Below are 16,025 nucleotides of genomic sequence, written 5' to 3' on the forward strand. Positions count from 1 at the left end.
TGACTCAAAGAAGAGCGCAGGACATGCGAGAAATGGGTGTTACAGCATGCAAAAAAAGCAGCAGCAATTCAGGCCAGGATTCTGGAAACGGCAGGCCTCAGCACCATGGACAGAGCAGACTTAAGCACCTTGGGCAGAGGTCAAAAGAATTGTGGGCCAGGCAGAAAGCTGAAACTAAGTCAAGAAAATGCAGCAACAGATGATTCTATTGCAGCCGAAAGTCTCAAGTTGCTTTTCAACAGAGTCATTGTTGATTTATGGACTCCACTGATGCTTCTTTGTGACTATAGCAATCAACACATATATTGTATAAACTGAAATTTGGAGATCCTTCCAGAAGCCCGGGGTGTGGCTGGGACAAAGAAAGATGCATAGTTTACACAACACTGACTGTGATTATACTTACAACAATCAGTTATGGATGATGTTAGGGCAAGATAAAGAATGCAAGAAAGCAAAGTAGCCAGGGAAGCAAACTATGCCCATGAAAGAGAGAAAGCAGAAATTAATTGGTGAATAAGGGTGAGAAAGAAGGTAACTTTGAGAAACCCCATGTTTCTGCAAAGGAGAAATCTTTCTCTTCTTTTCACTTATCTTTCCAGTGTTCTCTCTATAGATGGACCTTTTGGGTTTCCCTTAGGACTCTGGGTTTTAAACCCTGGGTTGTATCTTCCATTTCTCAACTCTCCTGCCTTTTCGCCTACCTAGTCAGTCTCTCTCCTGGTACCTTCTGAGCTCCTTTTACTGTTGCATTGAAACTCCTGATAAAAGCTTGCCCTCTTCACACTAGCATCTTTTAATTGATTTGACACATCTTTCTTTTCCTTTTTCTTTTTTCTCGACTGCCCCAACCTCCTTGAGCACTTTGGAATGCCTTAGGCAGGGCTGGCTTTTTCTGTTTGCACGACACAAAGCACCTCATTTTAATAAACACTTTAGAAATATTACCAGTCCAGCTGGAGGGTCACAACTGTCCCCATCCAACCACCAATCATCCAAGATGTTAGATTCATTCTAGGAGGAAGTTATCAGACTTGAATGATGAGCAGAAATAGTGGGACCTAGTACTGATGGTAAGAACTTTTAAAAAGCCCTAGATTGGGCAGTTTCGGGGAAGTAATAAATCACATTTATCTCTTGTAGAGGGGAACGTGGCTGGGCTTTTGGAGCAGAAGGAATAGAAATCTGGTAGCATTCTATGAAAGTGATCTAAGAATGCTAACACAGAACCGTAGGAATGTTTCCAAAAAGCCAATAAACACTTGGGATTTGTATCTTGCCCAACCAGTTTTAAATTGGGATGATAGTTTGCAACTGACGTAGTGTGTGGGTATGTGTGCGTGTGTGTTTATGTGGAGGGGGGAGGAGGAGGAGGGAGGGAGGGAAGGAGGGAGGAGGAATAATAATCCAGGGGGTTGCTACTCTTGCTGCAGAAGAGCTGAGCCCTGAGAGGCTAGTATGATAAGGAGTCAGTGCAATTTTTGCCCACTAACGTCGTAGGCTGCAAGTCCGGCAAGGCAAGGGCGGGCAGGCGAAGGTGTGACATAGCTCACAGGCGTGAAAGTCGCCCAGGCGCATCGCCTCCAAGGGAAGCCATGGGGGACATCTCTCTCAGGGAGGGGGCTCCGTGCTGAGAGACTAAGGATGGCGGATGGAGGCTAAAAAATAAAGCGGACGCGGGGATATATGCAGGTGGAATGGAGGTGGGAGTCAGGCGATATAGAGGCTTACGCTTGCAGGAAGCCTCCAGGTTCGGTAGATGCCGGGCCGAACCAGCGCCTGTGTAAGCCGACGAGGGCGTTGGGAAAGGGGGGGGCGGGGGTGAGCTGGGGATGCTGGACCTCGGCAGGGGGAGACCGGGCCGATCTGGTCCAAGCCAGCCAGCCAGCCAGGCGAGGGTGTCCCCCCTCCTCCCTCAATGCCAGCCGCGGTGGCGTGGGCGGACGTGCGGGGTGGTCTCCTTCTCCTTCCCCCTCAGTGGAGCGCTGGCTCTTTCCCGGCGCTGGCACTAGGGGTCCCCCAGCCCCATCCTTCCTGTGCGGCGGCGGCTGCTGCTTGCGGGTCTGGAAGAAGGAGGAGGAGGAGGAGGAGGAGGGAATGGGGGCCCCGGTTGGTCTTTAGCGCCTCCCTCCTCTCCCGGAAGCGGAGGGGAAAGGAGGAGGAGGAGGCGGCGGTGGGTGGTGGGGAGGGCATCCCGAGCCCTGCGGCCGGAGGGGCCCGGGTGGAGGGCGGGAGGAGGGCGGGCGGGAGGACGAGGGCAGGCGAGAAGGAAGGGAGGACGGACGGGAGGGCGGCGGGAAGCGGGCGGGCGGGAAGCGGGCTGCCGGGCCGGGCAGCGAGGGGGGAGCCTGGTGGTGGCGGTGGCGGCGGCATCGGCGGCGGCGGCGGCAGGCGGCGGCGGTGATGGCGGCCAAGTCGGACGGCAGCGGCTTCTCGCAGCTGCACAACCTGGACGACCTCCCGCACCACCACCATCATCATCCGCACCACGCCGCCGCAGCCGCGGCCGGCCCGGGCGGCTGCGGCGGCGCGGGGGACGAGGCCGGGGGGCAGCAGTTCCATGCACATCTGCCATTGCTGCAACACGTCATCGTGCTATTGGGGCTGCCGGAGCGCCTGCCTGCGAAGCCTGCTGGGCCGGGCCGGGGGGTCGGCCTCGGGGGGCCCCGGGAGCCGGCACCGACCCGCTGGACCCGGCCGACGGGCAGCCGCCCTCGCCCTCGGCGGCGGCGGTGGCGTTGGCGGTGGAGCGGCCGTGGCTGGACTGTCTGTGGATCGTGCTGGCGCTGCTGGTGCTGTTGGGCGACGTGGGCACCGACCTCTGGCTGGCCCTGGACCACTACGGCCGGCGGGACTACCTGTGGTGTGGCCTGACGCTGGCCTTCGTCCTCCTGCCTTCGGTCCTGGTGCAGATCCTCAGCTTCCGATGGTTCGTGCAAGACTACACCGGCGGAGGCCTGGGAGCCGTGCAGGGCCTCACCAGCCGCGGCCCTCCCATGATGGGCTCGGTCGGAGCCGGCCGTCGGGCCGGCCCGGGACATCACGCCGCCCCTCCCGGCGCGCAGCGCCTCTGCAGGCTTTCCGTCTGGATCTGGCAGACTGTTATCCACCTGCTGCAGATGGGGCAGGTCTGGAGGTAAGGCGGGAGGGGCAGGGAGGCAGCGAGAGCGCGAGAAATGGGGCGGTGGGGGGAGGAGAAGGTTGCCCGCAAGGGAGGAAGAGGGTACTGAGGACTAGGGCCCTGTCGTGCTCCAGGCGGCAGAAGGGTGACCTCCAAGGCTGACTGAGTACACTCCAGAAATGCATGGCTGGTAGTAAGGAGCAAGGCCCCCCCCCCTTTGCAATGAGGAATTGTAAGGGTGGCTACCAGGTGGGGAGATGCCCCCTTTTCTAGATTGCAAAGGGGGTGGTGGGGGTGGGGGTGGGGGGTGTTCAGGAAGTCTGCGCTGATTTTCCCTACAGAGATTTTGCAGAGGGAAGGGGAGGTGGGAGGCAGGCAAATCATTCCAGATGCCCTGTGCGGGAGGGGGATTCCTAGGAGAGTGGAGCGCTCTCTCCAGAAAGACGAAATGCATATGCAGGAATTGGGGGGGGGGGAGAGAGAAGAACACCTCCAGTCTCCCAAATCTCAGGCAGAGCTAGGCAATCTCGTATTCTTATTCAAAAGCTTATGCCAAGTGACGTAAGGGAATGCTCAGTTGCGTGAAGCACAGAGCCAGCCACTGAGGCCAGGACAGGATTTCTCTTAAAATCTGGCATGTTGGGGGAAGCAGTGCTGCATGTATATGCTTTCTGTACACATGCTGAAGAAATAGAACAGTTTAGTGCAATGTGGAGCGATTTGGATTTACTGGACTTCATCCCCATAAGTCCCAGAGAACTTGGGTTTTCTGGATGATATCTCTGTGTGAGTCTGTTTGTGTGCATATTTTTCTCTCTCTCTCCCTCCCTCCCCCTCCCTCTCCCTTCCTCCCTCCCTCTCTTTCCCTCTCTCCCCATCTCTTTCTCTCTCTCTCTGGGGAGGGGGGGGGAATGTAAGCCAATAGCCTCAGTTAGGGAAGTCTCAAATAGAGAGGAACAACTTATAGTCACCTCCAAGAATGCAGTTGTATTGTCCCTGTTTTGCTAAAGGAAGCACAAACACATAATATGCACAAACCACCCAACAGGGTGCTGCAGAAAAAAAAGTGGGGGGGGGAGCTTTCTTGGCCATCCTGATCTTGTCTACCCTCTTAGGAAACTAAGAAGACCACCTCTTAGATTGAACCACTGCAATTGGGATATTTCAAGAAGAAATGGTATTATGCTCTTGTACAGTATTTTTAGGTCCTAAAATATTTTTCATCCCTGTGGAAAACCTGAAGTCATCTCCCCAGAGAAAACCTGTGGACAGAATGCCCTTAAATTATTACAGAGGAAATTTCAATCTGGAATAACTCAGATGCTCAAAGCATGGCCAAAAAAAGAAATCATAACACTGAGACATTTGGCCAAGGATTACATTTTAATCAGAAAAGATTCTTTGGTTATCATCTAAAATAGATTTGGTTCATCTGGTCCCTTCCAGATGCCCTGGACTCCCTTTCAAATTAGAGAAGCTTTCTCCAGTCTGGTATCTCCAGATGTTTTGATTCCCCCTTACCGCATTCTAAAATTACCTTGTTTGTTGGGTTTGTTCTGCTAAAATGAACCTGAGATAGAAAACCTGAATGCTCTTCAACATGACAACATGAAAAAATGCATTAAGAGAATATAGTCTTTAAATCCTTTACAATTGAAAAATAAGAAGAACATCCTACATCTCTCCTTTAGATGATCAAGGAAGTTCTCCTAGGACTACATCTCCTAGAGCAATGATTTTTCATTCTGGATCACCCTTAACAGAAATATGCATTTGGGCCCAGATCCTACCTTTTAAAATTGTAGGCATGGGTATCCCAATGATGATGTAAACTGAGATAACACCGAGACTTAGTGATGTAACATTCTGCAGATTGGTGTCCTCCAGATGTGTTAGGAATGGAACTGCCATGATGCCCAGGAGTTGCAATCCCAACATACATGGAAGGCATTATAAAGGAGAAGTTACCACATTAGACTGAGCTGTCCAACATCCTTCTTTCCTAGAAGGCACTATAGAGATGAGAGTGCAAACTTCCTGGCTCCTTGCCTGAGAATAAGTCCCATTGAACACAGTTTGATTTGCTGAATAAATGAGCACAATAGTTAAGGATGCAAAAGATTTTTCATTGTAAAAGACAATTCTAGGCCTCAATACTGGAAGATAGAGATAAAAAGAGAGCAGGAGGAGGAGAGAAATGTATTTGCACTTCTAAAAATTAAAACAAAAAGCAATAAGTGGAGTGGTGGTAGGGGAAGCCTTCCTCAAAAGGTTCCATAAAACCTGAGGTGGCTAGATTAATTTTCTAACCTAATACAGGACGAAGTTGAAAGTGAAAAACAATTGCTTCCGTAACCCATGGATAGCAGAATGGAGCCACTGATGAATGTTTCCCCAAAACAGTCTGGTTTAATGATAAAAGAATGTCTTTTCATCTGCTGTGCATGTAAGACTGGCAAAAAGAATGGCTCAGGGTTGGGTCAAATACGCAAGATTTATGAATCATTTCCCCCAAATGTATCAGGTGATGGTCAGGTTGGTAAATTGATTAGGTACGTTGTGAATATGACATTAGACTCCCTCCTCCCACCCAGGCTTCCTAAAGGTAGAAGAATATTGAAAAGAAAAGTCGATCCCCGTGCCTGGCAGAGGGGGAGCTCTAGAATAACTCTGGTTTCTTTTTTCAAGAGAGGAACTATGGGAAAAGATGCAGAAGGTGTCCTGGAGAGACCTTTTGCTAAGAGCGGAAGCCTTTGCAGAAACAAGGCAGCTGGGACAGCCTTTAGCTGCCTCAGAGCCTGCTTGGTCTGCATGTATGTGCAGCTATAAGCATGCACACATGTGCACAGACCGATCCAGAGCGTTTTTGCAAAAAGGGTTCACAGCAGGATACCAAAACGAACGAGTATTTTACTTAAGTTGTTGTGAAGCCATCAAAGTGCATAAGATGCCTTGGGGATGGCACCAATCCAAAGAGTGGATTGGCTTATATAAGTTAATCAAACGGAATAAAATAAAATCTCAGAAAGGAAAGGATCTCAAATCCCCTTTTGAAGATGGAAATGTCTGTGTTTGTGTGTGTCTGTGTGTGTGTGTCTATGCAGTGATCATGTGCTTTGTACATGTATGAATAGGTATGTTTATGTATGTGAAATTAGCAACTGGAATAAACTGGATTTTTGCAATATGATGGGAGTAGGGAGGGGGATGAAATGGAGTGTGAAGAGATACGTTCACTTAATGGAGACCCTTTTCAGTGAAATTATGGGGGTTAAATTGCAAATTTGCAAATTGCAGACCAGGTGGGGTTAAACTGCAGACGGTCTGGACCAGTTCCCTTCCTCCGAAGTTGGGGAGGGAGCAAAGCCATTGCTTTGATGAAAGATGATACTCAAACGAGTTGGAAGGGTTAAAGCAGTTCCTGAGGAATTTGCTTTGAACCAATTTAAAATGGAGGCAACCTATTTGAGTAGCTGGAGGGGGGGGAAGGTAATATTGGCTTGATGCTTGTGGGGAAAAACAGTCAAGGAAAAAATTGAGATGCACAGGAAAGATCGGGGAGGGGGGAATAAGGGGAGGAAAACACCCTACCTAAGCATGTGTGGGAAGCTCGTATGAAACTGCAACCTGGGAAATACACCGGTGAAGTCATACACTGCAACAGAATAAATTTCTTGCTTTTTCAAAATGTCATTTGTACTGCTTTATGGCAGCCGGTCCTCTCTCTCTCCCTCTCTTCCCCCCTTTATTCCCCCCTCCCTTTCCCTCATGCATGTTCTAGCACAGAACATGATGTATGCAAGCAGCACAAGGTTGTAACAAGAGGTTTCAGTTTTGCCTGTACCACGAAAGATGGATTTGTGCCCAAATCATTTCTCTCCCCACACTTCCCTTATACATCCAAATATCAACCATATAAGCTGAGGCAGCTGGTGGAGGAAAATGCATATGTGCCTGGCAATTTACCCATCTCTTTTGGCAGCTGTGTATTGAGATGGGAATTAGGGTGTATTTTCCAGGGGTAGGGTGGGGTGGGGGTTCTTATACTCGCTCTGTCACCAAATAAACATCTCTGGCACACTAGAAGATGCCGAATCATTGGGAAAAGTGGGAATGGAAAGAAGCAACTGATTATACTTGAGAAAATAGAACTAGTCTTGTTCTGCCAAAGCATATGAACAGTGGGGTCTCCCTTAACCCCTTGCCCATTTCTGAAGCTCTAAATGTTCTTTGGAGCCAAGTGGGATCTACAAAACTAAGGGTTTTGCCAAATCTTGCTTCCTGTAATGAGGATTTGTATTTAGAATTGGAATATGTCAAAGATTTCCTTAAGGATTAGAGCAGCAACATCTGTTTGGGAGCCTCACACAGCTGTCCAAAGTCTATTGAACAAATACTTAATCACGAAAAAAAATATTTTGTGAGAGTCATTTAATATATTAAACAAACAAACAAACAAACAAACAAACAGATAAACAAATAAATAAATAAATAAATAAATAAATAACACACGCTGTTCCTCTTGCTGTTATGGCCGTCATTTGAATTATTCCTGAATGCGATGGTGGGACTAATCCAGCAAGACAGCATGCCAGAAGCTGAATTATTGCTTGTTGGACTGGTGAAATTTTTATGTTTGGAAGGATTTATTGGAAGGGGGAAGTCACTCACTGTAAAATGGCCCATATCAAGTTGGCTTCCCTTCCTAAGAATGGACATAGATGTGGATCTTATACTAAGGTATTTGTGAAATATGTCATCTGGTCTGTATAATTATTGAAAAGGAATCAATTAGAAGGAAAAACTAAAGTATGTAATAGCAGTCCTACTGGGTGGTATCATCATCATCATCATCATCATTATTATTATTATTATTAATTAGATTTGTATGCCGCCCCTCTCCGAAGACTCGGGGCGGCTCACAACAATAATCAAAAACAATATAACGTTGCAACAAATCTAATATTAAAAGAGAATAATATATAAAACCCCGACAATTTAAAACCCATGCAACACATACATACCAAAAACATAAAATATAAAAGCCTAGGGGAGATGTCTCAATTCCCCCATGCCTGGCGATATAGCTGGGTCTTGAGTAATTTGCAAAAGACAAGGAGGGTGGGAGCCATTCTAATCTCCAGGGGGAGTTGATTCCAGAGGGCCGGGGCTGCCACAGAGAAGGCTCTTCCCCTGGGCCCGCCAAACAACATTGTTTGGTCGACGGGACCCGGAGAAGGCCAACTCTGTGGGACCTTATTGGCCGCTGTGATTCGTGCGGTAGAAGGCGGTTCCGGAGGTAGCTGACCTTGACTGATCTCAAAAGCTAAACAGAGTAAGACCTCATTAATTTTTGGGTGGAAAACCACCAAATAATACCAGGCCTGTAGGCTAGATGGAGAATTTGAAAAACGTCTTGGCATAGCGGTGGCAAACCATATACTGTTACCACAAAAAAAATGAATTGGACACATCTATTTAGTTCCCAGGGTCAGGTTTGCTTAAAAGTGCCGTTACATAAATGATGCTAGAGAAAAAACTAATGGAACCTTCCAAGTTGACCTTAATTTATTTATTGTTTCAGCAAATGCAAAAAATATAGCAGAATGGTAGTGGAATTTTCCCAATTATCTGACACTGATAATTGCATGAGGCCAAGGAAAGACTTGAGGTTGTTTTTTTTTAAAAAAAAATGACTTTGCACAACATGTTGTACAAGGATAAAGTTGGGTGGAATAATTTGTATTTTGATATATTATGGGAAATTCAGCTATTCTTTTATAATGCTATGCGAATCAGATCATCATGTAAAGTCATAATAAAGTTTATTTAGATACAAAATACATACACAGCAATTGTGAGCGTTAAATCCAACTGAATATTTCTCACTACAGTTGAAGCATTTTGACTGCTTACTTTTGGCAAGTCATTTCATTTGGAGTGGAGGGAACATATTTATGCAAATAAAAAGATCTTGGCTATGTGTCAGACAGTGTCTGGAGAAATTTGAAAATAATTACATTTTATTTTGTGAAACTAACCCTGATTGCACAAAGTGATTTTTCATAATTTTGTCAACTACTTGATTTAGTTAAAAGTTTTTTGGGTTTTTTTAAGGATTTTGGACCACTACTAGATTGCAGCAAAGATTGGGGTGTTGTACATCTCAGATAATCCTAGCGAATAAGATTCAGGGATGAGATCTGTATGATGCTGTGATTCAGGTGTATCTGAGACATGAAACAACTTGACACTTCATCTATCAGTCTACTTAGTGGAAGAGTTCAGTTGACTTTGGATGAAGTGATGGAAAGAGACAGCTGAGAGACAGGATGTCAACCTTGGCCCATGATTGTCCTGTGGAATTTGATGGGCTATAGTTTCCCCTCTGTCCCTATGATTTTATCACTTTGCTTCAATCTCAAGGACATGTTTTGGTCACCAGCAACTGTTTCAAATAACCATGTGCAAGTTTTTGCTGTTTTGTGTCCTGCTCCTCTAAGGCAAACTTCCCTTAGTAAAGATGACTTTATATATTTATATATTCACTGAAAAAAATGTTTTAGATACAAGTAGAAACTTTTCCCAGATTTCCAATGAAATCCTAGGAAGTGAATTTGGGATCATTTGGATACATTTCAGTTTCTTTATCAGTGAGCTGCAGCCAATTTTAAATACAGTGGTACCTCTACTTACGAACTTAATTAATTCCATGACCAGTTTGTAAGAAGAAGCAATTTTTCCCATAGGAATCAATGTAAAAGCAAATAATGTACGTGATTGGGGAAACCACAAAGAGGGTGGAGGCCCTGTTTAATCCCAGGAGATTCCTAGAGAGGCCCCATGGAGGCTTCTCCATACCTTTTCCGACCCTGTTTCCTCCCAGGAGATTCCTAGAGAGGTCCCATGGAAGCTTCACCCTGCCTTTTCCGGTTACAGTTTCGGAGGTTCGGGTTTGTAAGTAGAAAATGGTTCTTGAGAAGAGGTTAAAAAAATCTTGAACACCCAGTTCTTATCTAGAAAAGTCCATAAGTAGAGGTGTTCTTAGGTAGAGAAACCACTATATAACAAATATATATCAAATTGAAACATCTCAGTGTTGTTTAAAAGTTGTACTGCTTTCCTAGGTTTTTTTGTAATTCTGGAAGGGTTTTTTTAAAAAAAATTCTATGGTGGAGTACTCTGAAGATTTGTTGCCTAATCTTACTTGTGTACAAATATCTTTAAAAATGGGTAGGAGAAATCCCATCCAAATAGTTCAGGCATTTTATAAATGAGTGCTCCAAAGTCTAGACAAAGATGGAATTTTAAGGGGTCACAAGGGAGATTCTACTTACTTTTACTGGATTCTGAGGTAATTGGGGCATTTGCTTCTTGCTTATTGACACTTACTTGTTGAGACCAAAAACTCTTTAGATAGTCAGCACCCAGTGAAGGGCTACCAAAAATTTTACTACCACACCATGAGCATGGCTTATGCATTTTCTTTCAACATCTTTCAGTGCATATTGGGTGTTCTGGGGTGGAGCTCTATTTTCGCTAACCTACTGCGTTCTCCCCTGTCCGGACAATAGCCCACCCCTGTCAGCACCACTGTGAAGGTTCCCCAGTTTGACATAGAAGTAGTAATAGGAAGTTATGGCAGAGTTAAAAGAACACCATGGTCAATCACATGAAGTGAAATAAAACAAGAGAATGTGTGCATGAATGTACAGTATATGTGCTGTTTTGGGTCTTGTGTATGCATAGGTAGTAAGGTAGTCAGCATACTTTCCAAAGGAATTAGGTTTGAGAAGGCAAGGCCACTGATTGCTTGAGTCCTTGAGGAGTTGGGCAACAAACAAACAAACAAATAAATGCTGTATAAGTCAAGTCGTTCCCCTTTCATTAATAAAAGAAGGAGGAAGAGGGGAAAAGATACACAATCAAATAGTTTAGGAAAATAGTAGAATTATTACATAGTAATACATTAAAAAATTTATGTTGATAATCTATTTCTCAAACTATGTAGGTAAATGATATCCTTGTCATTACCGTATATATCTTATGTTATATTATAGTTCATACATTTAATTTCCAATGCATGTATATATATACTGGTTAGTGGAAAGTGATTTGTGAAAAGGAAGAACCAGTAAAGAAGAATACAATTAAGGAAAGATAATGTATTGATATTCAACTAGAGTAGTTGAAGAAAATTGAAATTTATTTAAAGAAGAAAAGATTAAGAAGTAGTGAGTGGGGTAAATCTGCGTGTGAACCAGACGTTTTTAGGTGATATGACATGGTATACAGTGATCCCTCGATTATCGCGAGGGTTCCGTTCCAAGACCCCTCGCGATAATCGATTTTTCGCGATGTAGGGTTGCGGAAGTAAAAACACCATCTGCGCATGCGCGCCTTTTTTCATGGCCGTGCATGCGCAGATGGTGGAGTTTGCGTGGGCGGCGGGGAAGACCCAGGGAAGGTTCCTTCGGCCGCCCAGCAGCTGATCTGCTCGGCAGCGCAGCAGCAGCGAGCAGACGAAGATCAGGGTTTCCCCGCCGCCCACGCAAAGGGGAAACCCCGATTCGGCTCCTCGCTGCTGCCTCGCTGCTGCCTCGCTGCTGCCTCGCTGCTGCCTCGCTGCTGCCTCGCTGCTGAGCAGATGAGCTGCTGGGCGGCTGAAGGAACCTTCCCTGGGTCTTCCTCGCTGATGCCCCCGCTCGCCCGCCCACCCGCCCGCTGCCCGCCGCCCGCCAGCAAGAGGGGGAGAGATAGAAAAAGAGAGAGAAGGAAAGAAAGAGATGAGAGAGGGAGGAAGAGAGTGTGAGAGAGGAAGAAGCAAGATAGAGAAAGAGAGAGAGAAAGAAAGATGAGAAAGGAAGGAAGAGAGTGACGTCATCGGGTGGGAAAAATCACGATATAGCGTTTCGCGAAGAACGAGATCGCGAAAATCGAGGGATCACTGTAGTAAAAGATAGGGGGTGTATATGTAAGGTATAGGAATTGATGAATAGTTGTATTAATATATTAAGTTGTGGGTAAAAATTTCTTGGATTAATTGCTTGGATCAATTCTGTTTACACAAAGAGGTCAAACCAACACTGTTTTTACTTCAACATGGGAAAACAATTTCCATTAAACCTTTCCGAAAAGATGGTTGGTTTGGAGTACCCAAGACTGTTGACAGAACTGCTGTGTTCTTCAATGCACCAATGTTTGTCCCCTAGCCTAATACTGCATTCTGTCTTAGCTTTGGGGATAGGACAACTTGCCACAGCCAACTAGCCATGGGGCAACTCACTGTGGGGCAATTCAACAAATACAAAAGTTTTTTCTTCTTCTTCTTTCACAACACTATAATTTGTTATTTTCCCCTTTATAGTTGATGTCCTTTTTTTTGTAAGGGTTTTGGAGAATGTTTAAGAAGGAGGAGTAGGCATGATGACATATCTGAATTTGCAAGAGGATAATGATATTAATTTAATAAGGTTAAAAGGAAATCAATGTTAAATTTAATTAGAAGAAAATTAGATACCTAGATGGCAAAATCAGAGGTCAAGGTTGGGAGGATTGATGAATACCAGAAGTAATTAATTTTGAACTAATAATTTTTTGGGGGGGCAATTATATTTGTTTTACCAATTCGATACTGTTTTTATTGTGATATGAAGACATTTTGAAATGTATTGAAAAAGTTTGTATGGAGGGGAAAAAAATTGCACACACACACACCAAAAAGGTTAAATGTATTTCGATGGAACCATGGTCAATAATAATGAAATACAAAAAGTCAGTCAGAATACAAGCGGGTAACAATAATTTCAATGAAAACATGGTCACCGATAAGAAAGGTAACTGAATGAAATGATTAATTCAGTGTTTGTTGTCCTGCGTTGAGTTATAATGTGATGAATTGTCCTAGACCCCTTATTTAGGACCAACCATGTTCAGCCATAGAACATGGCAAGTGATTGGTCTAGCTAAATCAAAATGTAGTAGACATGCTGGGCCAGAACTAGAAAAGTTAAGGCAAACTAGCAGAAAGCAAAGGTATCTTAAGGACCAGTCATCAGAGCAGAAGGCAACAGACTCAGCCCAGAATCACTTTGAATGTCATTGAATTAGGTAAACAAAAATTAAGCATCTCCTAGTAAAGGAGTTCTAATGAGATAGGAGCTACTGATTGGCTTGTCACCAGTTTTTCCTCTGTTTTCTTTTTTAGAAAGCTGCTGGGAAGTTAGAGCCAAAGATATCACAAATGATCAAGGAAATATAGGTCTGAATTCTGCTTTTAGAGGAGGGTAGGGTATCATCCAATTTACTAAGGTAAAAGGATGGTCAGCTGCCCCCACAAAACTGTATGAGGGGCCCAACCTCCCTCTTCCTATCAAAAGCACCTGAGGGCAGGACAAGAAACAAGGGATGGAAATGGATTAAGGAGAGAAGCAACCTAGAACTAAGGAGAAATCTCCTGACAGTTAGAACAATTAATCAGTAGAACAACTTGCCTCCAAAAGTTATGAATGCTCCAACACTGAAAGTTTTTAAGAAAAGATAGGACAACCATTTGTATAAAATGGTATAGGACAGTGATGGTGAACCTGCCCTACATGGCAGTGGACCAGAGTACCTTCGGAACCACCTGCTACCGCACGAATCCCAGCGACCAATAAGGTCCCACAGAGTTGGCCTTCTCCGGGTCCTGTCGACTAAACATCTGGTAGGGCCAGGAGGCTTGTGTTTTGCCCTCCCCAGGCTTCCCTGGAGCCAGAGGAGGGTAAAAACACCTTCCCCCATCCCCACAGAGGCTCTCTGGAAGCCAAAAATGCCCTCCCAGAGCCTCTGTGCAATCCAAAAATCAACTGGTTGGCGCACACATTCACATTGGAGCTGAAGTAGAGCAATGGCTTGTGCGCCAGCAGATATGTCTGCACCTGTGCCATAGGTTCACCATTACTGCCTGAACAGAAGGTTAAACTTGAAGACCTCCAAGGTCCCTATCCACTCTGTTATTCTATAGAGAAGGAGAGCCAGAAATATAAACAAAAAAAAATCTTCCTTTTTTCTGTATGCTTGGAAGTTTGAGAGTTTTGATTGATTAATATTTGGGTTAGTCAAGGATTCATAGTAACATTTTTAGGTGCTTCAGTATTCAGTCCTCTAAGAAACTATACTCAATTCCTGGCAGCTGGGTGCTAAAATTCAGCTGGATGGTCATGGTGGCATCTTGGGACTGCAGATGTCTATGGAGATTCTCAGTCATTCAGGTCATGGTTGCCCTAAAGGTGCTTTTTCAAGAGGCAACTGGACATCCTTTAAGACTTGGGACTGCAGCAAGGGGGCTTGCGACCACATACAACTTTAGGAATTTGGATTTATTTATGTATTTATTTATTTTGACTTACAGGTATATGCCACTCAGGATGGCTCACAACAATTAAAAAATGCAGTAAAAAATCAAATTCAAGCATTAATAACAATACGAATAGAAATAAAAATATAAACACCTTAATCTAATTAATACAATCATACCATCACACATACCAATCAGAACATGTGTCGGATGGGATTAAGCTGTTAATTCTCATGGCCCCCAGGCCTGTCAGCAGAGCCAGATCTTCAAGGCTTTTTGGAAGGCCAGTAGGGTAGGGGCAATATGGATCTCGGGGGGTAGTTGGTTCGGGGACACCACCGAGAAGGCCCTCCCCCATGGGCCTGGAAAAGGCCAACCCTGTGGGATCTAATTGATCTCTGGGAGGTATGTGGCAGGAGACGGTCCCATAAATAGTCTGATCCTAAGCCATGTAGGGCTTTATAGGTGATAACCGGCATCTTGAATTGTGACCGGAGACAAATTGGTAACCAGTGCAGCACGTGTTGGGGTAAGGTTTAGTCCTGTTGTGTGGGAGGAGTTTGACCTAGTGATTCCTGCTCAAGTAGACAAGGCCATGGGAGCAGTGAGTTCCTCCACCTGCTTGCTGGACCCGTGCCCCTCCTGCCTAGTTTTGACCAGCAGGGTGGTGACACTCAGCTAGATCCAGGCTTTGATTAACACTTCCTTTTGGTAAGAAAGATGAGCATAAAAGCAGTAAGCAGTACAGGATGTCCTTGACTTACATCCGTTGGTTTACAGATAGTTCAGAGTTACAATGGCATTGCAAAAAGTGACTTAAAGCCATTTTTCAGTTAAAATCTGTCAGTACAATGTACTGTTTTGGTTGGATTTCCAATATATTATAGATAAGCCAGCATAGAAGGAAATAATGATATTGCTTTAAGAGCCAAGCAGCAATTATGGGCTAGGCTGCAATTTGGGAATATAAGGGAGGCAGATGTGTTGCTCTCTGTTACATTCTGAGGTTACATTCTCATTCTGTGGTTGCATTCTGTTGTTGCTTTGTGTTAGGTTCTGCTGTCTTATCATGTAATGTGGGCTACATTGTTGTTTATATGTGCTGGTTAAATATTAATCTCTGAGCTGTGTGCATTATACTGTATAGACTATACCAAGAGCTGTGTGCAAAATATCGTGAAGAATATATTATACTGATGTAAAAGTAATAAGAGAATAAGAGAATAGGCTGTGTGCTAATGTTAAATGGTATATTATATCTGCTATGTATGAAGGAGATAATATATTATATCTGTATTATAATTACTGTGGATATCCTGTAAATAATATCTTTAATATCCTGTTGATTTGTGTTGTTGTCTGAACAAGCCACCACTGCCATACAGTATGTCTTTCATTAGTTGTTTGACCAGTGTGGAATGCTGACAGTGGTTACAGGTCCAGCACGCATCCCCATGGTCACCTGATCAAAATTCAGATGCTTGGCAATTGACTAATATTTATAACAGTTGCAGCCTCTCAGGTCATAGGATTCCCCTTTTTTGAGACCTTCTTACAAGTAAAGTG

General features: G+C 44.7%; 1 protein-coding gene across 1 annotated transcript in view; it reads left to right on the forward strand.

Moving 5' to 3' along the window:
• Positions 1–2,403: 2,403 nt before the first annotated feature.
• XKR6 (XK related 6) overlaps positions 2,404–16,025 on the forward strand; it is a 200,393-nt gene continuing 186,771 nt past the window's right edge. The window contains 3 exon segments of the mRNA XM_070734841.1: positions 2,404–2,537; positions 2,539–2,697; positions 2,699–3,136. Coding sequence (XP_070590942.1) covers positions 2,404–2,537; positions 2,539–2,697; positions 2,699–3,136 — 731 coding nt within the window.

Source organism: Erythrolamprus reginae, chromosome 1 (genome assembly GCF_031021105.1).
Source record: "Erythrolamprus reginae isolate rEryReg1 chromosome 1, rEryReg1.hap1, whole genome shotgun sequence".
Lineage (NCBI taxonomy): Eukaryota > Metazoa > Chordata > Lepidosauria > Squamata > Dipsadidae > Erythrolamprus > Erythrolamprus reginae.